Below are 26,607 nucleotides of genomic sequence, written 5' to 3'. Positions count from 1 at the left end.
TTTGGTCTGACCCAGTACTGCCGTTCTTATGTTCTAATTAAACAGGTAATATAAACCTCAAACAATTATGCTTAGTACAGAATGGCTTCTTTTCATTATCCCGATACAACACCTTAGCTCCTATTCAGATGCATCTGGAAAGAAAAACTGTTAGGGTCACACTGTTGTAGAAATATTGAATCACAGTACACATAAGAATTTAGAAAGGCATTTATAATTGCAGATTATTTCTTCTCTGTGGAAACATTGTATATAATTAGCCTAAGAAGGAATTACACTTTTAAAAGTTTTAGTATGTTGTGGTCTCCTTTGGCAAAAAGTCATTTTCACAAAAAATGAAGCTTTGTAGGCACTATCATTTTTTATAAAACTGGCTTTGCTAAAACAAATCATTTTATAAATTAAGAGATGGCTTTAAACTTCTCAAAGGTACAAAACACCATTTTAATTAAGGAATCTCATCATAGTGAAATTTTCTTTAGCCTTATGTTGATGTAACTATTGTTTCAAAATGTAACTGTAAGCCCAGTGAGGTTCTCCTGTTTAATTACCACTCCTCCCATGAATCGTTACAAAAACTACACTCAAAGAAACAAGATGGAAAATGATAATTAAGCATCAAGGCTGCAAGAAATGGAAGAGGGCTGAGTGTAATAAGCAAGCACAATCATCATTACTTTGTCAAGCGACTTTATTGTTCCATAAAGTGTTACAAGTAAAACAAAACAGTCTTACAGCACAGTATTCACTCTTATGATCAATTTAGACGAACAACCAAATTTGATGAGTTAACATCTGAACAAAAATCCTATAATTTCAGATCACTCCACTTAAAGAATGTAAACAGCAGGATTTTATAAGTGCCATTAATGATGGTGATAATGCAAATGGGAAAAGATAGCAATACATTTAAGGGATTCAGCACATTTTAACCTGACAAAACTCTGCCTTCAATGGTCTCTTACAATATATGCTAACTTCTTATGCTAAACAATCTGTTCTATTTTGCATTTTGCTGTGGTGCTGGGAATATCTTAAGAAGAGCTCTGTGTAGCTCAAAAGCGTCTATCATATCAACATAAGTTTGCCCAATAAAAGATATTACCTCACCTAATCTCTCTCTTTGAAACTCTCACTGACGGTCTTCAGTGCAAGATTTACCTGACGGGAGAAAGATCGTGTCCCTAAGACCAGATTCTACACTCCATTACACAGATGCAAAATTTAAGTAATGTAATACTAACAATAAAATTCAGCCTATGATGAGTATAATTTACATAAAAGGAGAATTGTAGGTTGATTTAATTCTCTTCTGTTAACTAAAGACTCTCTGGTTTATTTATATGTTTGTTGTGGTTTATTTATGTAGCTCATAAATTTCATTTTTATTGGAGTGAATGATTACAATGCAAATGCACATTTACAAGCTCCAAGCTTGACATTTTCAACACAGTTAAGTGCTCTTAATATATTAACACATGGTTCCCCTTTCCTCAATTGCTTTCAAAATAGAAACATAAAGTAGCTTTTTCCACAGTCAAGGGGACTGTTATTCCAATAACAAGTGAATACCTGAGCATGGATATTTAACAATATACTTAATTCAATTTAACTCAGTACATGAAGTTATAGCTTTGGGCAAGGCAATGATCAGTTAATGGTTATAATTTGTTATAGGTTTGAGAAGGACTAGTTGTCTATCTGATAAGCAAATGCTTATTGGATAGTCGACTAGTCGCTTCCCCCCCCTTTGCTGCCTCTATCAGAAAGAGGCAGCGCGGGGAAGAAGAGGAAGAGGCAGGGTACTTCAAAGCGACAGCATCACGTGGAGCCCGGGGCCAGACCGTGGGCTCCATGCAGCACTGTCACTTTGAAAGGGTGCGTGCAGCCTAGGGCCAGCTGGGGTGTCCCCAGGCTGCATGTGGCATTTCAAAGCAGCAGCGCTGGGCTGAGCCCAGGCTCCCCTGCTATTCCCAGGCTCCATGTGGTGCTGCCACTTTGAAATGTCACAAGGAGCCGGACACCGGGCTCCCCACAGTGTTTCAAAGTAGTAGCGCCACATGGAGCTGTTGCTACACTCCAAAGGCGGAGGCACCTTATCGACTAATCGAATAGTTGATGCAAAATGTATCGACTATTCAATTAGTCAATTACTCACAATTTAACATCCCTAATTTGTTACAGATTAATTTAAGGCACAATCAGTATTAAAGTTTTTTAAAGAAAAACTGCATCAGTACCCATAAAAAATACCAACTTCACTTTAAAATAGAGTAGCCATGTGATTTTTATGAGGATGTATGTCTTATTTTCTAATAAGGCCTTTGGATAAATAAAATAATTGTTACATCCTATTTATACAGGTTTGCTGCATTTTTAAATAGCAGCTGTTAAATTAAATACGTATTTAAAAAAGAAGACCAAGTTACCAGAATAGAGGAACAGCATATACCACCAAAACAGTTTATTTGGGAGAAAAATATATATAGTTGCACTTTGAAAATAAAACTAGGAATGTTAGCAATCTTTGTACACTGAAGTAACTGTTAGACTAACACCTGGGAAAACCTCATTGGTGAGTATCTCACATTTTAAATTAAGCTATGATCCTGCATTTACTATCATATTTTCAATGTATTTAAGACTGGCACACTTTACATATTTATACTTTTACTGTAAAGAGAGCAGTAAACCTCAAATATATTAATTCTTTCACTCATCTTGTGTCTCTAATATCCTGGGACTGACAAAGCTACAGCACTGCATTCAAATACACTGAGTTACTTACTACAAGAGAAAAGCTTTGTGCAGAAGACAGATTTTTTGGAAATTGGTCCAAGACTGAAACAAACTCTTGCAGGGTCTAAGAACAATCATAATCCCTATCACTTTCCATTTCCAAGTGCAAGGAGTGCTTTTCTGATTTGACCTTTGCTAAATAATGAGATAGGGCTGTGTACATACCACATTTTAACTGTTTAAAAATTCCTGGAAACAGGGAAATTAGAGAAAGCCACTTGTGACAGATGATAGTTATGTTGCTTAATGCACTTTTGAAAGGAACTCATACATTGTGATGATAAGGGTGGTATAAAACCTGGATAGAACAAAAGAGACTAAAAATTTTAAAACATACAGTAAATAGCTATAGTAATTTAAGCTGTTAGAAGTGCATCAGTGAAAACAAGTTCACCATTTTTGAAACATTTAAGATGGTCACAGTTAAACTAAAATGACACTATTAAGTGATTTTTCTTTCTAGCAATGTTTAACACAGAAGAACAGGTCACTCATCTCATGCTGTGTGGTTCATTAATAGCTGTCCCCCTATGGTTGTTCCACCCTTGGTGCATGGGCAACCTACATGACCTTCATAGGAAATTTTCATCAGTAGTGTCCACTCAGCACATGCATGCATCCTTGGTATCTTTTTGCCCTGCACTGAGGCTATATCTGGCTGCATCGGGAACCACTCTTCATTCTCACTGAGCTACTGAATCTCACTTATGCAGCAAGGACACCCTCTCCTGGTGGAATATGGACACCACCTTTTGGTAAGATCAAGTCTTGAGTAGCCTATTCACGACAGCTTGGTGACAGATAAGCAGCTGCTACTGATAGAACCTTCGAGAACCTCAGAATTGAGCACAGGCTGATGGGAGCATTCAATACTGAAAATGATTCCGGCCTTCACTAATCAGAAGAATCCCTTGTGAAAGGAATGCTTTGTTACATGTAAGTGCGTGTCCTGGAGGTCGAGAGCCAAGTAACAATTCCCCGTATCTAGAGAAGGAATTATAGCCACCAGGATAATCATCCTGAACTTTTGGGGGTCTCATGAATTTGGACAGATATCTAGAATTGGTCTCCACTCTCCATTCCTCTGTAATACAAGGATATAGTTCAAAAGAAAATCCCTTTCCCTTTTGTCAGGCGGGTACCAGTTCTAGTGCATCTAATAGAAGTGTTCATTTCCTTCCTTAGTAGGGGCTTGTGAAAGGGGTCTCTGAAGGGTCAGGGAATGGGAATGAGGAGCGAGGAAGAAAATAAAGTGATATGGATGGTGTAACCTAGTAATATTACTTCCAGCACCCATCTGTCTAAAGATATACAATCCCAGGCATTCTAGAAATAGGAGAAGATAAGCAAAACTATGAAGCTAGTAAGCTAATGAAGGAGGAAATTTGAACTTATGCCTGTCCCATCAAAACTACTGCTATGATGATGACACCTGTTATGAATCCATGTCGGATAGATTAGACTGTCTTTCTGGAACCTGCCTTTCTTCCTGTGGTTCTGTGGATCTCTGTAATCTGGAGAATTGTACAGGATGGGATTTCACAGCCCCTTTGTGTGATCCATATTTCATATAGCTGGTAAAGTTGTACTTGGCCATCAACGATTAGTAATTTGTAATGAGTAAATGCAGCATAGCCAATGAGTACACCTTCCTTCCCAGGAGATCCAGGAGTTTTTGGTCTGTTAATAGGGTGAATTTATAATAGCAATTTGCTCCATTCATCCACTGCATCAACGACCAGAGAATTGGGAGGTGAGCGAAGAAAAGGAATTCAGATTTTTTGTGGGAACATATTTCATGTGGTACCTCTTACAAGTGGGTATTACGAAGCCAGGGTTTGCCAGATGATCCGAACAGGTCCAGTAGAGTCTCATTAACAGAAGGGGAAACTCTAGATGGTGTTGGAGCATAGAATGCCCAACAGCTTGTGCTGCAGTTCTCCAGCCTTCACAAGGAGTATCTGCAGAGTTTGGCACTTGATTAGCAAGCTCCTGAACTGGCTATGGAAAGAAGGGGAGGCATCAGGGCCACATCTAGCAAAGAGGACAAGATGGTGGTTTGAGACGTATCCACATTGGCCTCTTGCACCTCAGAATATTTTCTCCTGTCCTGGGGTAGGATGAGGGAAAAGCTTAGATCTCCCTATCATCCCAATGGGATAAGGCCAGGCCCCTGGAAAGCTGATGATAAGGGTCCCAAGATGGCCCACAGAGAAGGGGATGGAATGCAGGATTGCTCCCGGCAGGAATGAGGAGATCCTAGAGCATTTTCCCTGCCCCTTCAGGAGAAGGGATTAGTGTGAGGGTGTACTGAAGAATGGAAGCAGCAAAGGATAGGCCATTATCAACATCCTTCTTCTAATGGTGGATACTCTTAGGGCTCGTCTACACTGGCCCCTTTTCCGGAAGGGGCATGTTAATTTCACCTATCGTAGTAGGGAAATCCGCGGGGGATTTAAATATCCCCCGCGGCATTTAAATAAAAATGTCCGCCGCTTTTTTCCGGCTTTTAAAAAAGCCGGAAAAGAGCGTCTACACTGGCCCCGATCCTCCGGAAAAAGTGCCCTTTGAAGTAGGAATAAGACCCTCCGGAAAAGGGCACTTTTTCCGGAGGATCGGGGCCAGTGTAGACGCTCTTTTCTGGCTTTTTTAAAAGCCGGAAAAAAGCGGCGGACATTTTTATTTAAATGCCGCAGGGGATATTTAAATCCCCCGCGGATTTCCCTACGACGACTGGTGAAATTTACATGCCCCTTCCGGAAAAGGGGCCAGTGTAGACGTAGCCTTAGAGAAAAGGGGGACATGGTATCAGGAATGCAAAAGGATCTAGAGACAGAGAGGTTCTTGGCAGCAAAAGCTGTTGACTACCTGCCAGCAATGGAGACTTGGAGACTCTGGTTGAGAAGTCACTGCCAAGTCTCTCTAGTAGATAAAGTGCTATAGTATTGAATGGCATTGTTTGTCCTTGTCCAATAAAACCTGCAGCTTAAGGTGCTTTGAAGCTGGCATTGATGAGGTTGGAGGGTATATCACATTGTGACATTTCATAAGGGCATCAAGAGAGGAGTCAGACTTGACAGTATAGATCTTGTTAGATGCTGTCCCCAGCCAAGGTACCAGAATCTTCCTAGAGCCCAGCTTCCTAAAACTGTGTTTTCTAATGTTTCCCCCAGCAGGGCCTTTCCCATTTATGGTGCCAAGTCTTGAGGAAGACCTCTTTGAGGCTGTATATCAGGATGGAGACAGAAGTTTTTTTGAGGGAAAATCCCTGAGAGGGGAACTAGATTTCCTCTTCTGAATTCATTTGGGAGGAGAGCTCTGAGCACTATTTCTTGCTAGGAAAATGTTGCACCAAGGCAGAAGGAGCACTAGAAACTCGTGAAGACCGATATTCAGTGGGGTCCTGGCCTGGTTCCAAAAGAGGGCAGAAGATATGCTCTATTGTGAGGAGCTGACATTTGACTTTAATTATTTCCAAACCCTAGATTTCAGAACTAGATGGAAGTTGCACTCTGCAGCATGTCTGACTCACCCAGGCAGCAAATGCACTTGAACTTCTGTCACCCACTGGGATGGCATTTTTACACAAGAGACAGTTTTTAAACTCTGGTGAACCAGTCCTCTGCCTCACAGAGGACAGGAACAGAACAGAAACAGAACAAGTCTTTATAAGCAAACAGGGAGAGATTTTTTATTTGTTTTAAACACTAAAGTAACTACAACTAACAAACCAATTAACTAAGCTCCATAACTGAAGTAGGCGAGAAAGGAACACACTAGCTCCGCCTCAAACTGAGGCAGTTGAGAAGGAACAGAGGGGGTGATTCAACCTCACACCCTGATAAAGCCTCAGTGCAGGGCACAAGATACTAACAGCGTATACACAGGCCAAATGGAGACTGCTAATAGAACTCTCCAATCAAGGATGCATTAGGAACATGTGCACCAAGAATAGAGCATTCATAGGGAAACTACTAGAAAAACCACCAAACTTTTTTATATTATTAATCTTATGGAAAATTGGCAGAAATGTATTTGGCACAAAAATGCTGTGAATATAACCTGAAAATGTAATTATCTTTAAGAATTTTTAGTCCCTCTCCCCCATCAATTTGTGAGTTTCATTTTCATTTTTATATAAGTCTTTGAATAAAAGTAAATCATACAGATAATATTGTACTATGAAACACAAGCAGAAGAAATCTTCCAATATAGATTTTCTTGATGAATGGGTTTTAATTACAGGCAGTCTCCGGGTTACGTACAAGATAGGGACTGTAGGTTTGTTTCAACAGTTTCAACAGTGGCTGATCAGTTTCAACAGTGGCTGAATCTGGACGCCAGTTCTGACTTACATACAGATTCAACTTAAGAACCCCAGGCATCCCCAAATCAGCTGCTGCTGAAACTGATCAGCTCTGCTTTGCTCCCCGTCCCCCTGGTCTGCTGACCAGGGGGACGGGGAGCAAAGCGGCGGAACACACGGGCAGCGGGCAGCTTTGCTCAGGCGTAACTCGGGGACTGCCTGTACTAAACATGTCATAGCCTATAATTTTTAAATAAACTTTAAGAGCAGAAAACAGACTGTGATTCTCCAAATGGAGTTGGGTTTTCATTTGTTTATTGTTTTCATTTAAATGAACAGACATCCAAATCCACAAAAGGGCTCTATACAATAGAAAATGCTTGTAGTGCTGCATTCTAGGCTGCAGTCCTGGATGGTGGGTGAACTCTAGGGTTACATAGTCTAGCCCAATGTTTCTCAATTTGTTTTTTATAAAGTACTCCCTTTAAAAAAAACAAGTACCCCCAGTACCTACAGTTCTCAGACACAAACAAATCTTTCTCTACCATTGCAATACATTTGTTTAAACAACTTAATTGTAGCTGGGTGAGCGATGAAATGTTTGGGTGTAAAAAGTATAAAAATAATAAAGCGCTGTCAAACTTAAAACAAAAATTCGGTTTTCTCCAAATTTCAGTTGTATTGACGTACCCCTCCCACCCCCCGACTTCTTTCTAGAACCCATAAGGGTACTCATACCACTGAGTGAGAAACACTGGTCTAGCCCACAGCCTGGCCTGCAACTTTTGCTTCCAGAGGACTCCCCCGCCCTTCCCCCTGGAAGCACCCACCATCAGGTAGATGGATGGGTGGTGCATTATCCTCTCCCAGAGCTAGGCAGGTAGGTAGCATCACCTCCTCTCCCCCATCTCCAAAGCACTGGGATGGCAGTGCCTCCCATTAAGCTCAGTGCAGGAGCATTGGACGAAGTCCCTGGATGCAGGCTGGCCCCATTAGCCTCAGCCTGGGTTCTTGGATATGGGGAAGAACCCCCTGCTGCATAGCACTAGGAAGCAGGAGGGTGTCTGAGAACAGAGCATGGGCCATGCCAGACAAGGCCATTTGGGGAGGCTCAACTTTCCTCTTGCCTTTTATACCATGTTGCCCGGGCAACATTTGTTGGATATAAAAGAGAAAGAGTCACATACTATGCGAAGCACCCTTAAAGTTGTTTCCTCTTTCATGCTCTACTGCTCTCAATTTTTCTTTCCAGGCAGAATATTTATTTTTAAGACTTTTATGTTTCATGCTAAGCAGACTAACTGAATCAACTTTCTTCCAAGCCTAATTAACATATAATACTCAAGTGGTGCTGAGTTTTCTGCTTCTGAGACAAGACTGGCGGGAAGTATCTCTTCAAAATGGGGTGCAGTTTGCACAACTGTATAACACAAAAGGTCTATGCAGCTCCCATAAGTCAGCAGTAGCAGAGGTAAATTTAGAGAGTTCTAAAATACACAAAATACAGACATTTCACTTGACTGCTAGCTACTGCTGCTTTAAACAAATCTAATCTACAATTTCTCTTCCATAAAAACACCATCTCAGGCTAAGTTTTTAAGGAAGAGGTTGATGCAGATATTTCTTAACTTATAATGCTATCAACTAAAGCCTAATACACACAGCTCTGTTCTGGGGACGTTCTGAGAGATTTCTACAGAATGAAAGGTTACTTTGAATAAGCTCCTGGTGCACATTTCTGCCATTTTCATTAATTTGCCATACACACAAAGTTGCATTGTATTAACCTAAAATAATTACATTTTAGTATAGTGAGGTGATTTTGTTTTTTAGTTGAAGAACAATATTATATTTAGTAGAAGCTGCTGTAGCTAAAAAAGCTTCACAGTAAAAGGTAATAGATACAGTAGTACACTCTTATTAGGTATATTTCTGCAGTCATTTCAATTTCCTTAGGACTTTACTGAAATGTCTTTAAAGCTCATTTTCCTGCAGGAAATAAGCCTTTAATATGATAAATTCATTTGTTTAAATATCACATACAATTAATAATTATTAGTATTAAATAATGCAAACTTTCTGTAATTTCACAGACACAACACTCCTAAACTAATTATTTTTTCTTTTCCAACCAAAAAGCCTGGGTAAGAATTGTTTGGAAAATGAGTATCAGGCAACTATGCAAGAGCAGTGCTTGGTATACATTTTACTAAATAGCAGTCACTGTCCTAGATAAACCAGCCAGTTGAATATAAGAGGTTAGACTCAAATGGGGTAAACTAACAAGTTACAAAAACCAGCTGTTGAATATTACTCAGAAGTGATATGCAGCACTGAATTCTTACTAACACTTGGCACATTTATAATGTTTTACATCTTTGAGGTGCTGTACAAATGTTAATTATAGAAAGAATGTGATTACTCAAAGAGTGGATATATTTCCAAATGTGGAAGGTACCCAGAGGAATGGCACTATTATAGCAGAGATAACAGCAGGAGGAAATGTAAATATTTAGGAATGACTGAATTTTATATATAGCAAATAGAATTTGCTATTATAGAACTGACATGTAAGACTACAGATTTCATGAAGAGAGTGCCTAGAAATTACATTACCACCATTCATATAACAGATTTCTGTAGCCATAAATAATCAAATTTGGAATCAAAGGGCTCCATAGCCTGAATTCAGGTTGTCTAACTTAGAAATCATGTGGAATGCACAGGGATCAAAATCACTGTAATTTTCAAAACAAGTGACTTCCAAGGACATCATCCTTAGACATCAATGCGAATTCCATGCTTTATAGACATTAGTTCTCCAGTACCTGTTAAATACATAACAAATGAACACAGATGAGGTAAAGATGCTGTGATTGCCACATAAAGCCAGTACGGCAAAGGAGCAGTTTTTCCAAATGGACAGATCCAGAGGCCATGACGAATTCCATCACGGACATGGTGAGAAGTCCAGGATATACACAACATCCAGGGAAGAAAGCACCATGAGTCCTTAAGCCTGAAAAGGTGCATAATAAACTTTAATGTCACAGCCACAACAGGAATCACAGTAGAACAATGAAGAAGTGGTCTTTGTGGAAGAGTCAGAGCAGCCTGTGGAAAGGAAAAATACAGTTGGCGACTAATACCATCAACAACGTAAAAATTCTTCTTGGATGTTTACAGATGGAATATCAAGTGAACGGAAACCATCTGTTTCCCACAGAAGTGTAAATAAAAACTGTTTTTTCTATTATCTTTATTTCCCTCAGGAATTGAGCAAACTGTTCTTATCTACTATGCTGCTGTGGTGAAATTCAATATACCACATATAAGACAATTAATAGGAAATACACAACTGTATAATATACTATTATTTTCATAAAAAACTAAAGGCATCTTGTATTACATTAAATTTATTGCACTGAAATATATTATATTTGTCAATATTAGATATAATTTATTTAATGATAGAGGTAATTTCCAACAAAGCTAAGTGAAAAAAAAATCCAATTAAAAATGACCCCACACTAATTTCGGCCATCTTCTTGGTCAGTATTCCTTGTTTATGCACAAAGAACATTTCCAAATGCTAAATAATTGTTTATATGTATAGTTAAGGTCAACATTACATTTTTAAAACCAAATGTTGGTTAACAACCATTACACTGAACTTGCTTAATATTAATTCAAAACCAAGAAGATATCAGCTTCTATTGACATATTTGTCAAGATAGAATAAAAGCGTAAGATTTTGCTTAAGATGAGATCAAATGGACTGTTTGTCACAAGAGGATCAATAAATGTTTACCATATATGTATGTAGGAGGAAAACATGCAAATGAGCCTATTAGAAATATCTAAAACTGTCTCCATTAGGTATGCAGCCATACATTTCTTTAGCATGACAATTTTTTCCAACTAATATTCTAAAAGGTAAAGAAAAATAGTTCAAAAGAACTACTGATTTCCCAGGTAATCGGAAAGCAAGGATTTGTATCCTCACTGAATGTCTGCAACATGAATTCAAGTAGAGTTTGTTAACAAGGCAGGATGCATTCACTCTAACGGAAATATAAGCGTTTCAGTTTGCTGAAGAGGATTTTGCAGCAACTAAAGAAGAAACTATCCACAAAGAATCCTTCCCAGGTTTTACACAGAGATCACTATATGATGGGACGGGCTTCAGGAGTTAATAATTGCTTTGTGTCATGTAGTTTAAACATAATCAATAAAGCTAAACACATATGTACTCTTCACTGCAGAAGAATACTTTGATTTATGGTGCTCTGAAAAAAATCTAATAATTTTGAGAAATATTTTTCTAGACGGTAACTGCACAGACAAGTTCTAGACCAGCACTCAACAGCTTTAAGTACAAATTAAAAACATAATACTATTGTAGAACCCAGAGCAAGTTAAAAAAATAGAAACTTTGTCTTGCCTGAACTTCAATAGCAACAATTTTCTTTTTCTATATAATAAACGGTAGTGGCAAGATTCCAGACAACTGGTCCCCTCCATCCACATGGAAACATTTTTTGTTGGCATTCTTTTATCAATGAGAGACTTGGGAATTGCAGCCTACGATGTTGATGGTTTGCAATGTCTCATGTGACTGAATAGCCCAATCCAAGTTTTTCATGATCTTTGACAATTATTGCAAATATATATATCTTGATTGGAAATTTGCTTCCTATGGGCTCTTTACTCTTCATGCTGTAGGAATCTAATTCTGTCAGGGACGTCGATACATAGATAGAGAGGATGGCGACACTGGTTATGATCACTTATCAAGATTTCTCATTGGTCAGGATTAAAGCCAAATTCCTTCATAACATGGATACAAACCACTAGCAAAAGCTGAGCAGCTAACAAGTTATTTAGTGCTTTGTGGAGGTCAAGAAAAGATTAGGCAGTTCAGGCTGGACGTCCCAAAAGTGGGATTCCCTCATCCAGCAATATCCGTGGTCCGCCAAGACCACAGATGTTCCTGGACTAGGGAGTTCTGGCTGGGAGCCCCAGTGGTAAGAGGGCTGGCGGCTCAGAGCCTGGTGGGACTGGGGCTGGCACCGGAGCCCCAGGAGCACAGCAGGGGCTGTGGCAGCCCTAGTAGCAGGGCCAGGGACATGGCAGTTGCTGCTGCTGCAGAGCAGGGCCAGGGTTCGAGATGCAGCAGCCACGGTAGCCCCAATAATGGAGCTGGGGCTGGAGACGCGGCAGCCCTGATAGCGGGGCTGGGGTCAGGGCAGTCTGGGCTGCTGGGGCCCCAGCAGCATGGCAGCTCAGTGGGGGGAGTGTGTGGCTAGGGCTGGCAGTAGAAAGGAAAGGTGGTCTGGGGAGTGGATATCAGGGGACCTCCTCTAGTCTGGCAAATTCCCTTGTTCGGAACTGGTCAGGTCCCGAGGGTACTGAACCACAGAGGTCCAACCTATACTTTGTGATCTCATCAACACCATCAGCTTCCTACAGAAGAAGCTTGCATATGCAGGTGATAACAGAAGAGCATATAGGGCAGGAAGAGAGGATGAGGAAGGAAACAGCAGGGGACATTGCTGAGCATAGTCCCCTTATTACTGCTGATTTTGTTCCCATGAAACCAGAAACATTAAAGAAAATACTAGTATACATCTTTAGGAAACAGACACACAGGGATGGCAAGCATATTAGGCTTTTCAGGGTGAGGGGGTTTATTTCCTATAAAGCTGAAGATAAAGTGTAAGTTTTGGCAGTTATGGTGAACAAAGCTGCAGAAGCGGGATTCATATTGATCTAATCTATAAATGATTACACATTGGAAATAATTAGAGCTCTGCGTGTATACAAATGTCTACCTGCAGACATGGATATCCGCAGATAGACACTGGTATCTGCTGATCGGCAGGGTTCTACTCCAGAGAGACACTTCAGACAATGGAGAGGAGCATAGTCCCATCACTCTTGGGAGCCAGCGCCCCATGCCAGCAGCTCCTCCCAGCCATGTGGCTGTATTGCCTCTAGCCACAGCGTCTCCAGTCTGGGGTCCTAAGCTGCTTGGCTGGGAGGAGTTGCTGGAACGGGGTGTTGGCTTCCATGAGTGACAGGACCGCGCTCCTCTCTATTGGCGGCAGTGTCTTTCAGGATTAGAGCCCTGCTGATCAGCAGATACTGTATCTACACAGGGCTCTAGAAATAACAAAAAAATAGGGTTGTTGATTAATTGCAGTTAACTAATGCAATTAATTACAGTTTTAATCACATGGTTGAACAAAATGCTAATTGAAATTGTTAAATATTTGTGGATATTTTTAAACTTTTTAAAATATACTGATATCAATTACAGCCAAAGCAACGAGGAGTCCTGTGGCACCTTATAGACTAACTGAAGTGTAGGAGCATAAGCTTTCGTGGGCAAAGACCCACTTCGTCAGATGCATGTAGCGAACGAAGTGGGTCTTTGCCCACGAAAGCTTATGCTCCTACACTTCAGTTAGTCTATAAGGTGCCACAGGACTCCTCGTCGCTTTTGCAGATTCAGACTAACACGGCTACCCCTCTGATAATTACAGCCAAGATTCCCTCTAAGCCCGTGGTCACCAACCAGTAGATCGCGAGCTACTGGTAGATCTCAGGGGCTCTAAGAGTAGCTCTTGAGCCCTCTCTGAACTGCGTGCCTGCGCAGTACATTTACATTTGATTTCCTCATTTGAGGAGCAGCTACTCACCGAGCAACAACACTGGTGAGTAGCTGCGAGGAATGGTGGGAGCTGGGAGGGCTGAAACACCCCAGCAAGCTAACTGTGGCTTTCAGCTGAAAGAGGCTGCCCCGCGCTCCAGCTGATCGGCAGCTTCTCCTCTGCGCCTGCCCACATGGAGCTTGGTGCACCCTAGCTGAGCGCCATGGCCAGCTGTCCAGGCAGCCACTTCTCTTCCCTCCAGTCCGGCTGCCCTGCGCTCAGCCCAGGGAGGCTGCGTCTAGCTCCAGCTGTGCTGGATCAAGCTTCCCAGGCTGAGCACAGGACCACAGATGCCCATCTGATGGACTGTATATGACTAGCAATCTCAGACTACAACCCAGACTTCAAGACACAGGCAGATATTGTTCAGTCACAGGTGTCACACTGAGACTTTGTTATTGGAAGAAAAAATATATAATTATCAATACTTGATTTTAGATTTACAAAATGGCAGAGAACAAAATGTATAATTGTAAATCCTTCATTTGACATTTAAATAGCATGAATTAAAAACAGAGCATTTATTTCATAACTATAAACATGTGATTTTAATTTTATATATTGCATAATTTAAAAATAAACTGTTTAACAGAGTGGATAAGGGCTGGGGATAGCAAGTGATGGACAGGAGAATAGAGAGGGCGGGGCTTCAAAGAAGGGGCGGGGCGGGGCAGTAGATCTTTGCCTGTTCTGAGACTTAAAAAGTGATCTTGGGTGTAAAAAGGTTGGAGACCACTGCTCTAAGCTGTGCAGTACTATGGCCCAGCAGCTACTTAATTAACCTCTTCCAGCCAGGAGCACAGTGCTCTGCGCATGGAGCTGCCTAGCTGGGGACAGGCACTTCTCCCTCAGAGACAGCAGCTGTTCCCTGCTGAAGACAGAGCAGTGAGTCTCTCTCAGCAGGTAGATGTCGGTTACTCTGAGCAAAGTCGCCTCCCTGAGAGCTGGGCAAGCAAGCGCTGGTGGTCCCGCTCATAGGGAGGCTTCGCTGCAGGCTATGCAGTGTAAATTAAGCTTTATGCTGCAAAGCCTCCAACACGGGTAACCATGTAACCGCTGAGATTTTCAACAGTTACCCTATTACAAGACTTTTAGCATTCCTAATCCAAATCTTTAGTGTAAAAAGGAGATTGTACCTGAGTGTGGGATCATTACAAGTACTAATATCACAGTATTAAAAGTAAAAGGTATTCCAATGTAAGAATTCCTATCCTTCATATAAGTTGTTAAGCTGAGCAGCTATCCATCACTAGGCAACCTGGACATCACATCTATCCATGGTACATTTTAATAGGTGTAAATGATAAACCTAATGAGCAGAATTCTTTGTGACTAATCCATTTATCTACAGTTACTATACAGGCAGTCCCCGAGTTACGCGGATCCGACTTATGTCGGATCCACAGTTACGAACGGGGTTTGCTGCCCGTCTCCCAGGTCTGCTGGAGACCAGGAGACGGGAAGCAAAGCCTCTGAGGACGCCGGCAGCGGGACAGCCGCGGCGCGTCTGGGCTGTCCGCTGCCCGCGTGCTTCGCGGCTTTGCTCCCCGTCTCCCCAGACCAGGGAGACGGGGAGCAAAGCCGGGGAGCACACGGGCAGCGGACAGCCCAGACGCGCCGCGGCTGTCCCGCTGCCGGCGTGCTCCGCGGCTTTGCTCCGCTTTGCTCCCCGTCTCCCTGGTCTGCTGGAGACCAGCACACCAGGGAGACGGGGAGCAAAGCCGCAGAGCACGTGGGCAGCAGGACAGCCGCGGCGCGTCTGGGCTGTCCAGCTCCCCCCGTGCTCCGCGGCTTTGCTCCGGACGCCTGTGGTACAGCAGCTGGGGCGCTGCCGGTTGGTCCCGTTTTTTGAACACAATTGTCCTTTATTTTGTACATCAAGAAAAGGGGCTAGGGATGGGTAAGTGGAAGGAGGTGAGGGAGGAATGGGGTACGAGCCCCCGATGGGGAGGACTGGGCTGGCTCTGCGGGCTTCTGGGGGTGGAAGCTCTCCTGCAGCCCCCCAATTGCCCCCTCTCCCCAGATGGCAGCCTGCGGCAAGTGCAGCCGGGCTGATGGCCAAGTGGTGTGATGTGCCCGGTGTGGGTACTCCGGGCAATCCAAGCCAGGACTGCTTTGCAAGCAGGGCACCCCTGAGAACTGTCTGTCCGGGGTGGGGGTCGGGACCTTTTAAGCACTGCCCTCGGCTAGCCTGAGACAGCATCTCCACGCTCTAAGTCCTCCTCTGATGCCCTGCCGGCACTGCTTCCGGCCATCCTTAAGCCCAGTTCAGGGTCCACTTAATGTGGACATGCTAGTTCAAATTAGCAAAATGCTAATTAGAGCTAGTATTTAAGTCTAGATGAGCTAATTCGAATTAGCTTAGTTCGAATTAACTAATTCAAACTAAGTTAATTCGAATTAGTGCTGTAGTGTAGACATACCCCTAGAGAATGACATGTGCTTCTTAAAACATAATTTTGTAACAAGAATAAGTAAGAAGTTTTCTTAGATACTTTTAGGTACTTCAGGAGTGTCCACTTCTAATAGTGAAGAAAATACATTATAATGTTATTACTGAAATTAATGATAAAGTGACCATTGATTTCAAGTGTAGGATTAGAGAGTCTACAGATTTATGTTGAAGAAAAATAAACAAGATGACATCTGACAGGTGTCAGAGGATGTTATGCTTTCTTTATTAGTGGAAGTACTTTTTCATTACTCAAATCTAGAGGTGAAAAGTCTCAATATAGTACCTCTAGAGCAGTGATGGGCAACTTTCAGCTCATCAGGGTAATCTGATTGTGGGCCACAAGACATTTCACTGGCATTGGCCATTTGCGGTCACCACACCCCACAGCTTCCAGGGGCCACAGTCCTCTGTTTTGGGACAATGGGAACTGTGGGAAGCAGCACCTGCAGTCAAAGGGGATGCATGGATGTGCTGGCTACTGCTTCCCACAGTTCCCATTGACCAGGAACAGAGAACCATGGTTACTGGAAACTGAGGGGAGAAGTGCTTGTGGATGATCAATGCCAGCAAAATGTCTTGTGGCCTGCAATCAGATTACTCTGATGGGCCGCAGGTTGCCCACCACTGCTCTAGATTGTAGCTCATGAAAGTACTATTCTTGTCACAGTAATTTAAGCACACTGTTTTTCATTAACTATTGTAATTTTGGTGGTTGAATTTGCATAATATGACAATCAGAGTTGGAATTTGAAAAAAAATATGCTGAAAACTGTAGTTACTGGGCGTACTTATAATGTTTTTAAAGGGGTACTTTATAAAAAAAAGGTTGAGAAACACTGTATTATACTATACCACAAACTATAACAACAAGTACATTAATGTTCTACGTTTAATGCAAAATTTCAAAAAAGCGCATTAAAAAAACGAACTATAATCATTCACAAAAGTAGGTTCAAACAGACTACTGTATTTGTAAACAGGCATGACAGTACAAGCTATAGTATTGTACTTGCAAATATTATCCTTTCTACACTGACACATATTGGTGAATTTGCCATCTACTGGAAATAATTAAGGAATGACTTTAGTTGGTTTCAAATAATGAGTTAAGTGTCCTCTGACAATTTTATGACTTAATATTTTTCTGTTTTAAAAATGTCCCTATTTTCTGTTATATGAAAGACCCACGCAAACAAAGGGGAAACTACCAAAAGAGTGCAATCAAATGCAGAAAGAAAACAAACTGAAAAAAACAAGACCATTCCCTCCCTGAGCTTTCATTTACAGCTATTGTAGGTATATCTCATAACAGGAGACGCAACATTTTCAAGCAGAAATATGATTTTAAAATATCTATTACAAATAATAGTGCCTTTTTCACAAAAAAAGTTCCTTAAAAATTTAATTTAGAATTTTTTCCCCGAAGTTGAAACATTTTTATACTGTTCTTTAATTTCTATTCAATTTAACTAATGTGTTACACAGAACACTTAAATCTGGTTCTCTCCAACAAGGCTAGCAGAAGAACTTTGTTCTGAAACAAAAAGCCCTGCAAAAAAATCACCATCTTTGGTACATACACTTTTCTTAATATCAGTGTCATATTTCCTGCTCTTATTAATCCAAAGAAAATCAACTAGTGTTATATTCATTCTCGAGTACCTCCTAATGGTAGCTGGCGATGAACATCACATTGGTGATTAAAGATGAGATTTTTTTCAAATGCTGGTCCCCATTTTTCCTCCACAATTTGCAAGCACAAATAATTACAACATACAAGTGATTTTAAATGGCCCCTACAAATAGTCATGATCCTAAAATTAAAGCTCTAATTATTTCCTCCCCCTTTCTGAGTGTGCAAAACATCCCTAATTAGGCTTAGAATTCAATTTGCCTTCATACCTATTCATATTTCATAGTTAGTTTTATTTAAACTAAGCAATGGTTGGGTGTATTGTCATCTGGCTGCTTTTACTATTTATTTTAAAAGAAAAAAATTATTTAAGTAGACACACACTGTTTGTAACTACACATAAAAATGTGACTCGGCGAACAGAGTGAGTGATACACAAATGTTAGGAGATATATGCATAGAGTTTCCAGAACTTAAATAACTACATCTGATTTTAAAGACAGAAAAAATGCTCCTTTGGGCCTTCATACTTAAAAAAATTGCAGAGATGTAAATTAATTCTACATAAAATATAGATTTTTATATCTCAGAGAGGCAGCTGAATTAGACTGTACAGGCAGTCCCCGGGTTACGTACAAGATAGGGACTGTCGGTTTGTTCTTAAGTTGAATCTGTATGTAAGTCGGAACTGGCGTCCAGATTCAGCCGCTGCTGAAACTGACCAGCCGCTGACTACAGGAAGCCGGAGGCAGAGTTGATCTGCCCCGGGCTTCCTGGAATCAGCCGCTGATCAGTTTCAACAGGCTGAATCTGGACGCCAGTTCCATACAGATTCAACTTAAGGACCCCAGGCGTCCCCAAGTCAGCTGCTGCTGAAACTGATCAGCGGCTGATTCCAGGAAGCCCGAGGCAGAGCAACTCTGCCTCGGGATTCCTGTAGTCACCGCCGGTCAGTTTCAGCAGCGGCTGACTTGGGGACGCCTGGGGCAGAGCAGCTGGGGTGCTGCTGGGTTGCTCCAGTAGCGCCGCTCCTCGGCGCTACTGGACCAACCCAGCAGCACCCCAGCTGCTCTGCCCCAGGCGTCCTGATTCAGCCGCTGCTGAAACTGACCAGCAGCGGCTGAATCAGGACGCCTGGGGCAGAGCAGCTGGGGTGCTGCCGGGTTGGTCCAGTAGCGCCCAGAGCGGCGCTGCGGGACCAACCGGCAGCGCCCCAGCTGCTCTACCAAAGGCGTCCGGAGAAAAGCCTGGTCTGCTGGGGGAGGCGGGTGGGCGTACTAGCTGCGCCCCCCCCCCCCCAGCAGACCAGGGAGACGCGGGCGGTGGACCGAGACGCACTGCAGTCCCGCTGCCCGGGTCCTCCGCAGCTCTGCTCCGCATCTCTCTGGTCTGCTGGAGACCAGCAGACCAGGGAGACGGGGAGCAAAGCCTCTGAGGACGCCGGCAGCGGGACAGCTGTGGAGCGTCTGGGCTGTCTGCTGCCCGCATGCTCCCCGTCTCCCTGGTCTGCTGGTCTCCCGCTGCCGGCGTCCTCAGAGGCTTTGCTCCCCGTCTCCCTGGTCTGCTGGTCTCCAGGAGACCAGGGAGACGCGGAGCAAACTCCGTTCGTAACTGCGGATCCGACATAAGTCGGATCCTCGTAACTCGGGGACTGCCTGTAACTACAAAAACATAAAAAACAACGAATGAAGAAGTGGGTTGTACCCATGAAACCTCGTGATATTATCTATAATTTGTTGTTAATTTCTAAGGTACTATAGGACCATTCATTGTTTTTTATAGCTTTTTATGTATGTTTTATTAAAAACATTATGTAAGCAACTAGATGATCTACCTTGCATTATTTGGATCATGCAGGTCCCCATACGAGTTGGGGAGAAGGGGCAGGACTTCAGCCCTGCCCTCTCTAAAGTCTACCTAGGGAGTGGGAGTTTGGTTGGGCCAGGGTATGAGAGGTTCAGTATACAGGCTGCCCTGGGGCCAACCCCAGCCCTCTCTCATCACAGCAGGTTGGGGCCAAGGTAAAAAGCACATGTCCATGGCTGTTGCAGCTGCAGCAGACACAGCTGGAGGACAGACAGACAGATACAGACAGATACAGACAAATGTTCTCAAACATACAGTAAATTAAACACATCAAGTCAACGAGATCTCTGACTTCAAAAATTAGGCTCCAACAGGTGATATAGTGCTTAGAAGTAGCAGAAATGCAAAAATAATCAAGAAAACAAAGAGAACTTTGATCAACTTTGCTTACCTTTAATGAAAGGGAGCGAGCTAGAAAAAAATGGTCCACATCAATGACAGAAGAGAGGAAACCAGCTAAAATGACTTCACCGAAGTCACTCTTCTTCCTGAGCCCAATGACTATCACCCAGGACCATATTCCCACCACACAGTGCACTGCATTATCAGAGAGAGCTCGGAGCCAGTCATGCTGTTGAATGAAAGAGAACTGTAGAAGTCGGTCTGCTATGAAGCAGAATAGACCCAATCCTAGACTGGAAATAACTGAAGCTGTGGTGAAAGTTTGGAGAAGAGCATGAGTCTTTTCAGCTTCAGATGCCATAGCAAGTGATGTGTCACTGTACACAAGATGCCATCGGGATACATGCAGCCCATTGTCCTTTTAATCTTCAGTCATTCTGTAAATTATCAGAGAGAAAAGTCTCAATGAAGTATCATCTAGCACTAAATACTTGTTAAACCCAACTATAGCTGCAGTGTAATAAAACATATTTAAATAGTAAATTCACTGTTTCAAATCTAAGATTTCACAAAAATATTAAATACAATAAACTTAATTCATTAATCAGAACAATATGGTTCAGAATCAAAATGTATGTGGTGATTTAATGAGAATAAACACTTTAGTACACATCATGCCTTGACTATCTTTTGACATTTCTTATTTAACAAAACAAAATCTGAGATTATATCCAATCATATCCCAGACTTATTCCAATATTCCCCCTTCCCTAGAATTTTTACCACATTAATGCCTCTATTTTATACCCATGTTGTTTTGATTCTGGGATTGATGAGATCCACAAAACCTCAGAGCTTTTTATGCTTTAAATTTCACATATTTACTTGCAACCTTTTACTACCTTTTTATTCAGCCTTTTTCTCCTCTAGAAATATGTTTATAACACACACCCACACCACTGTTCTTTCCCCCTGCAGTTTATTAACATACACAATTACATGTATACCTCACTAAGCACTGGATCCAAAAGCAGAGATAAGTACGCAAAACAAACAACTGTTCAATAAAAGAGGAATTTTCTGCCATAATCAGGACAGATAGCATCATGAAGCCAATATAGTTCAGTTTAAGAACTGAGGAGAATTTTACTCCTTCAGAGGAAATCTAAATATGCTGCTCTAATTAGCACTTCACAGTTCTTTAGAATGCTGGGCTAACCCAAGTAATTTTTATTTTCACATTAAACTATGAGAACAAAAATGCTTAAAAAAAGACATTAGAAAGCAATTAACACTAATAATATATCACTTGGAAAAATTATTTATCAAATAAGTTACACTTTGCAATTGTTACAAAACTCTCTGCTGCAAGGGCACTGCATCTTAGGAACAACTAAATCCCCCTAATAATGTCTTCTTAAAACCATATAGATCCTGTTATGGGATATAACATTAAACAAATAGCAATATGAAGAAAACTCTCTACCTTATGTAGCTGGTGAAACCTGTTCTATTCCTTAGCTTGGAAAGTGTTAGATTCAAAACTGAAAAACTGCATCTAAGTTCTAAACATCTGATAGTTATAATCATTTGCATTATTCAAAAAACTGGGCAAACAAATTACATTTCAAAGCATATTTTCTATTTAAAATGTACTCTTTACATGATGGTTGCTATCTCTGTACAATGCAGTAAAGCTCTGATTAGCACAAAGTCCTTTCTTTTACATTATTTTTTTATACATAATTTTTTTTAATTAAATAGAACAATTTATTTTCACACTCCTGTTAAGTGATGCCCTGAAAAGTTATTTTTGGAAGTCACCATTATGCAATTTTTTCATGATTGTAACCAAGTTCTCTATTATAAATCATAAGAAATTTTAAATTGAAATATATTTTCTTAACAAATATTTCTTTCATCATAAAAACATGAAGGTGTACTGTAGGAGTGTCCAAAACTGCTTCATATGTTGGACAGCTGATATTCATTTTTAAAGAAAAAAGTTCACTGCTTGAAGCGTTTATTTGAAAAAGAAAATAGAATGAATAATACATGAACATTGCATAAAGATTAGAAAAAGTAGGTCAGGTTTAACCATCGCTGTACCCCTTCCAAGTAATCATATAACATGCACCATTTTCTTCAGCAACTGTCTTTAATGCTTTTCCTAAGATTATCCACAATTTAAAATATCATTTTGAAGAAATCACGTTTTTTTTAGTTTAAGAAACGTGTCCCCAGCATCTCACAAACCGTTTCCTAGCCAGCCAAGTAGCAGTGCTTATTAAACAAGTGTTTGGCACAGTGCAGGGGGAGGGAGGGGAGAGGAAGAGAACTGGAAAAATGGAGAAATATAGTTTAAAAAACGACCATGTCTACTTGATTTACATGTCAGCGTTCATGCAATACACCCTATATAGGATTCCTATTTTGAAAGAGAAGACAGTGAAAGTTGTCTATGTAAACGTACATACATATGTACACATGCACAGCTGAAGTGGACATATCACTATTTAATTCATTACTGTTGCATCAGCTTACTCAAATAGCCAATTTGGCTTACTGCCTGCAGATTGTAACATCTGCAGCTGCTTGTTGTATTCAAATCATTTTGTGATCTTCACACTTCTTACTTCTGACTACAGAGGTAAAGTAATACATACACAGTGAAACCTTTGTCAATACAGACTGCTTGTCCTATCTTTGAACAAAGTAAGCCAAGTAATAGAAAGCACCTTTACAAAATAACTTTACAAATTACTTATAAAATATATACAAGTACAGGAAAAAAAATCAAAATATGGAAGAAATCCAACATCCCCAGTCACCAGATTTTTACCTGATAAGTTCCTAAACAAATATTAAGACCAAATGAAAAATGACATCAACTTGACTACAGACAACCATGGTTTCCTCTAAGGTTTCCGCCTGCGCACAAAAAAAATCTTCCATCTCCCATCTCCTTTGGAGAGTTGGGCAGCAGCACTCATGCGGCAGGCAGCTGCTCCGACAGGCAGGGCTGACAGATAGCATGGTGAGGGAGCCGCTGGGATGGGGGCAGGACCAAGCACGGTCTAGATCATCCTTGATAGTTGTGTGTCTAACCTGTTCTCAAAAATTTCCAGTGATAGCGATTACACAACCCCTCTAGGCAATGTATTCCAGTGTTAAACCACCCTGACAGAGTTTCCCCCTGGGGAAACCGGGGGGGGGGGGGGGGGGGGGGGGGAGGGGAGACCAGGGAGACGCGGAGCAGCTTTTCTCGCCCGGAGTACACGGGCGGCGGGACCGCGAGGTCCCGCAGTCCGTGTCCTCCGGGGCATCCCCGTTCGTAACTGCGGATCCGACATAAGTCGGATCCGCGTAAGTCGGGGACTGCCTGTACTTTGTATTTGTCCTTATTAAATATCATCCTGTTTGCCTAAGACCATTTCTCTAGCTTGTCCAGATCATTTTGAATTTTGACTCTATCCTCCAAAGCACTTGCAACCCCTCCCTGGTGTCAGGTTCCTCACAGCATTTCAAAGCGGAAGTGCTGCTTAGAGCTCAGAATCACCTAGGGAGTCCCTAGCTGACCCCAGGCTCAGTGTGGTGCTGCTGCTGCTTTGAAATGTGGCGGGGAGCCTGGTATCTGGCTCCTCCCAGCATTTCAAAGCAGCAGTGCCACTTGGAGCCCAGGATTAGCTGGGGAGTACCTAGCTGACCCCGGGCAACAGCCCTAGGGTTGTTATACTTCAAAGGTTGAGGCACCCTATCGACTAATTGAATAGTCAATGCAAAAATGCATAGGCTATTCAATTAGTCAGTTACCTCATACTTAACATCCTTAGTCTGGCTAGCTCACTATAGTCAAGATACCTGCTTCTGCTCCCTGCCACTTGCAGCCTTTGATACAGAGACTGCAAGTTGGGGCTGGAGGGGGGGAAAATGCATGTAGTCAACAAGATTATCAGATTTATTGGTTAATCGTGTAGTCGTCTACACGATGACATCCCTAGACTGCTCTAAACACTGTGAAAAGTCAAATGGTGAGCATCATCACCTCCTGTTTTGTGAGGTGTAAGGCAAGCACCTAACCCATTCACACACGAAATAACTTATGTGCCTAAGATGCCTGACTCCCAACAGCAGCTTGTTTTGTTAAGTGTCTCCTCGTAGCCTTGATTTAGGTGTCTACCTCAGAAGGAGGGACAGGAAAAAAGACACATCCCAATTGTTGGCATCTCTGATTGGCTAGTTTAGGCAACCACACTTAGCATGGGTGCTGTAACAATTTGTACAGTGGTTATGCTGAGAACCATTGAACCAAACTGTACACCTCATAAGCGACTGCTGGGGAGAGATACAAGGGGGCACTGGCCTCATGACTTCCCACCTTATGACTCCTCCCCACACCATCTCTAGTCCAAGGGAGGGCTGTCCTGAAGAGGGTGTGGGGCCCAGGATATACTCCTTCCACCTCTTCCCCCAAGGGCCCTCCCCTGAGTGATGCATCCCAGGAGACTATGGGGGCACCTAGCACCAGCAGCAGTGGTCTGGCTCCCTCTCCCCATGGTGATGGGGTCTGCCCTGCTCCCCTGGCTTCCAGCTGTGTTGCTCTGCTTTCCACTGCCAGTGAGTGTAAGGAGAGGTTCCACTCCTACCCACAAATCCTCTTTGGAGTGCTGTGGCAAGGAGCTAAGGTAGTAGAATGTGCTGGAGCCCAGCGCTTTGCCACCAGTGAGCATGGGAGCAGGTCTGACAGGCCCTACTAATCCACCAGACTGTGCTAGGCCCTAGTGGACCCTCATAGCACAGGGCAGTTGCCTCAAACCACCCAATGGATGGGACACAGAGTAACCCCATACATTGGGTAGTACAGGTTGGCAGCCTCATCTGATTTTTGGATGGAACTCACAGGGCCAGCCCAAGGGATTACCAGGGGATATGACATGAGGATGGGGTGGCAACAGGAATCAGCCCTCTCCACTCACTGTGCTGGCAGGGGCTGTGGTGACCCAGCAGCCTGCTAGAGTCCATCCTACTGTCTATCTTTCAGGCTGTGGTAAGTGGAAGGGGAGCAGAGCAGGCTCCTGCCACCACAGTGAGGGCAGAGGGCATGTGTCCCCAGTAATCCTCCCACTCACATTACTCGGAGGGAGAAGAGTGCAGGAGGGAGCAGAGCAGAAGCAAAGCAGGGTTGGGTCATGGGAAAGGGATGGGGTGGGGGTACCTGTGGTGGAGGTTTTGCTCGGGGGTAGGGAAAAACTGCGCCAGGCTTTACACTGCCAGGCTGTGTCTACACTGGCATGAATTTCCGGAAATGCTTCAAACGGAATACTATTCCGTTTTCAGTTTTTCCGGAAAAGGAGCGTCTACATTGGCAGGCTGCTTTTCCGGAAAAGAGCCCCGATCGCCATTTTCATGATCAGGGCTTTTTTTCCGGAAAAGACTACTGGGCTGTCTACACTGGCCCTTTTCGGAACAGTGTTCCGGAATAAGGACTTATGCCCGAGCGGGAGCAGAATAGTTTTTCCGGAATAGCGGCTGATTTTGTACAGTAGAGCATCGTTGCTTTTCCGGAAATTCAAGGGCCAGTGTAGACAGCTCGCAGCTTATTCTGGAAAAGCAGCTGATTTTCCGGAATAAGTGGCCCAGTGTAGACACAGCCCCCATAGAGAAGGCCCTGATAGAACAGCTCTCCCCCATGGCCTGAGGGGGGCACATGGTCCTTCCTGCTCTGCTGCGTGGTTCTCCCCAGGGTACACCCTGAATATAATGGAAACCACTTCAAGCCAGGAGGGGCCGCAGCAGCCCCAACTCCAGCGCCTACACGGATCCTGGTTTTGTGGTTTATTTTGCTGGTAACTGCGTCTCTCCCCCTCCACCCTACAGAGAGACAGCGGCGCCTAACTCGGCTTTCGGGGCCGCAGCGTGGCTCCTATGCTTCTCTAGGCACCTGGCCGCAGGCAGCAGAGGGGGCAAGCAGGAGAGGGCTGGGATGGGCGCGGGGGAGGAGAGGAAGCCTCCGCGCGCACGAGTTGAGCAGCCTGGCGGAGGCGCGGCCGCCCCCCACCAGGGCGAGTGACCAGCTCTAGTCCCTAGCCCGGCCAAGGCAGCAGCTCGGCTCAGCGCGCGTTAAACCGCAGCCCAGGGCCGCGTGAGGGCGAGTCCCGCGGGGGGGGGGGGGGTGACACAGGAGCCTAACGACGGCAGCACAGGAATCCGCAGCAGCAGCCCTGAGCGACGCAGCCAAGCGCGGGGGGAGGCGGGGAAGAGGCTGCTCCCTCCGCGCCCCAGCCCCGCGTTCCCCTCCCTCGACCGCCGCGACCCAGCCCCAGCACCGACCTCTCTTGTCCCGGCCTCGCTGCCTGTACGCCTCTTGCCCCCCCGCCGGCCGGCTGCTCCCGCGCACGCTCCGACTGACGGCCTGGCACAGTGCGGTGCCCCGCGGCAAGAGCCAGCGCGGCTCCGCCCGCGGGGAGGCGCTGCGGCCGCGGCCACGCGC

General features: G+C 43.3%; 1 protein-coding gene across 2 annotated transcripts; it reads right to left on the bottom strand.

Moving 5' to 3' along the window:
• Nucleotides 1-673: 673 nt before the first annotated feature.
• Nucleotides 674-26,607, bottom strand: TMEM267 (transmembrane protein 267). 2 transcript variants are annotated; one of them, XM_075932503.1, is made up of 4 exons: nt 26,448-26,607; nt 20,167-20,554; nt 5,579-10,219; nt 674-5,189 (listed from the first exon to the last, which is right to left on the bottom strand). In XM_075932503.1, exons 2-3 carry the CDS (start codon nt 20,476-20,478, stop codon nt 9,884-9,886), a joined length of 648 nt encoding a protein of 215 aa, XP_075788618.1. In that variant the 5' UTR covers nt 20,479-20,554; nt 26,448-26,607; the 3' UTR covers nt 674-5,189; nt 5,579-9,883. The 2 variants fall into 2 exon arrangements, with proteins under 2 accessions (XP_075788618.1, XP_075788617.1); XM_075932502.1 differs by having other exon boundaries at nt 674-5,172; nt 5,584-10,219.

The sequence above is a fragment of the Pelodiscus sinensis genome, chromosome 6 (genome assembly GCF_049634645.1).
Source record: "Pelodiscus sinensis isolate JC-2024 chromosome 6, ASM4963464v1, whole genome shotgun sequence".
Lineage (NCBI taxonomy): Eukaryota > Metazoa > Chordata > Testudines > Trionychidae > Pelodiscus > Pelodiscus sinensis.
This window is presented reverse-complemented; position numbering and strand designations above follow the sequence as displayed.